Source organism: Fukomys damarensis, unplaced genomic scaffold (genome assembly GCF_012274545.1).
Source record: "Fukomys damarensis isolate Sample0158 unplaced genomic scaffold, DMR_v1.0_HiC HiC_scaffold_31, whole genome shotgun sequence".
NCBI classification, from domain to species: domain Eukaryota; kingdom Metazoa; phylum Chordata; class Mammalia; order Rodentia; family Bathyergidae; genus Fukomys; species Fukomys damarensis.
This window is the reverse complement of record NW_022900943.1, coordinates 1731393-1733341: the sequence shown is the minus strand read 5'-3', so window position 1 is coordinate 1733341 and position 1949 is coordinate 1731393. Positions and strand designations below refer to the sequence as shown.

General features: G+C 35.7%; 1 protein-coding gene across 2 annotated transcripts in view; it reads left to right on the top strand.

The window, feature by feature from the left end:
* The first annotated feature begins 279 nt into the window (after positions 1–279).
* The window catches only part of Dennd4c (DENN domain containing 4C), a 90094-nt gene continuing 88424 nt past the window's right edge, over positions 280–1949 (top strand). For both annotated transcript variants that reach the window (XM_010630913.3, XM_010630912.3), the window contains exon 1: positions 280–600. In XM_010630913.3, coding sequence (XP_010629215.1) covers positions 297–600 — 304 coding nt within the window. In that variant the 5' untranslated portion in view covers positions 280–296. The remainder of the gene's footprint in view (positions 601–1949) is intronic.

Below are 1949 nucleotides of genomic sequence, written 5' to 3'. Positions count from 1 at the left end.
TGTATTTTGCTTAAAGGGCAACACTCATAAGCCATCTCTTGACACTTCATAGAGAATGAAGCACATGAAACGATCATAGTTGTGTTAAAATTTAACATGCTTTGTAACAGGAAGTTGAAAGCGTGATAAAAGCAACATTCTATAAGGTGTCAGTTTGACTGTGAATTTACCTGGGAATGTTCTCATTGATTATTGTTAACTCAAGGATGTTTTAATTTCAGTGAGTAATGTTAAACTGTTTCATTCAATTGATATCATTTCTTCCAACCTTTCTTTTAGGAAATAAAATACCAGCCATGATAGAAGACAAAGGACCAAGAGTGACAGACTACTTTGTTGTGGCAGGTCTCACTGACACATCTACTCTTTTGGATCAAGAAATAAATCGTTTGGATACTAAGTCAGCTGGGCCTAAAGCTCCAATTACAGACATTGCCATTATTATCAAATCAGCTGGGGAAGCAGTACCGGAAGGTTACACATGTGTGGAAGCCACTCCCTCAGCTCTCCAAGCAAACTTGAATTATGGAAGTCTCAAAAGCCCAGAACTTTTCCTGTGTTATAAGAGAGGAAGAGATAAACCACCCCTTATAGATATTGTTTTTTTTGGTTTGGTTTTTTTTTTTTTTTTTTTTTTTTTTTTTTTGCTATAGACTGGGCAATAAAATTTATTTAAGCTGGTGGCATAGTAGTGGAAGTTTGAAGTCCTGTTGGTTTTATTATTTGTTATTTTATTTGTATATCTGTACACATCTTCCTAAATTTCCTCTGCGTTGCACTTTAGCTGGTAGATTATTTCCTTTTAAAATAAATGAAACAAAGATACTAGACTTTAAGATGTGAATTTGTTTCTGTGAGTTATGAGATAAGTTTATTAAGCATAGAAGAATGAGAGGGTATAATATTGAACTTTTAATTTTAGTTTTTTGAGATAGCATCTTGTCTTTTTGCTCAGGCTGGCCTTCAACTTGTCATCATTTTACCTCAGCCTCCAGAGTAGCTGGGACTATAGGCATCTTTACTGTACCCAGCTAAGATACTATGCTTTAAAGGGATTTTTGCATTTTTGTGAAGTCCAGGCTGGGCAGGTTAGTGACTGAGTGAGACTCTTGTTTTGAGGGGGATATGTGTCAGAGTGAAGGCCCTGGGTTTATCCCTGGTGCAGCAAAAGACACACACATCTCATTCAATTAAATTGAAACACTGTTTTAGCCTTGCTACTGTTTCATAAATTGAGATAAAATATTTATAAAAATACAGATACTCCTTGTTTTAATGACCTATTTCATGACTGTTTGTACTTACAGCTCACTGCTTGGACTTATGACCCATCTTTTTTTGTGTGGTTCTGTACATCTTGTTTATAGACCCTTAGTGTCTCTTTTTTGTACATGCTGTAATTTTTTTCAGATTTTACAGTATAGTACTGTAGTTTTATGTTCTATTATATATTATAGTACTGCACATGAGAGTTATGCAAATAAAAGTAAAGTCACAAAGTGGGAGTTCCCTTAGACCATTTCTTTGTATTGAATACTGTAGCATACATATTTATATATAGTTCTTCATTTAGCAACCAATTCATTTAATGGCTGAGGCATAGGACTGTAATTTGGTTGTTAAACAAGGAATATCTAATAGTTTTTTATTTTTCCTGGAAGAGATACTGAACTATAAAATCTGGTATTCCCATGAAAATACCAGATAAGTTTATTAAAACATCATTTGCCAGGCATGGTGGCATATGCCTGTAATCCCAGCACTTTGGGAGGCTGAGGCAGGAGGATTACAAGTTTGAGCCCAGCCTGGGTAACTCAGCAATTTAGAGAGACCCTGTTTCAAAATCTAAAGTAAAGGGCCGGGGATTTAGCTCAGTGGTTCGGTGGCCTGCCTTGCAAGCGCAAGGACCCAAGTTCAATCCCCGGTACCAAAAAAAAAAAAAAAAAAAA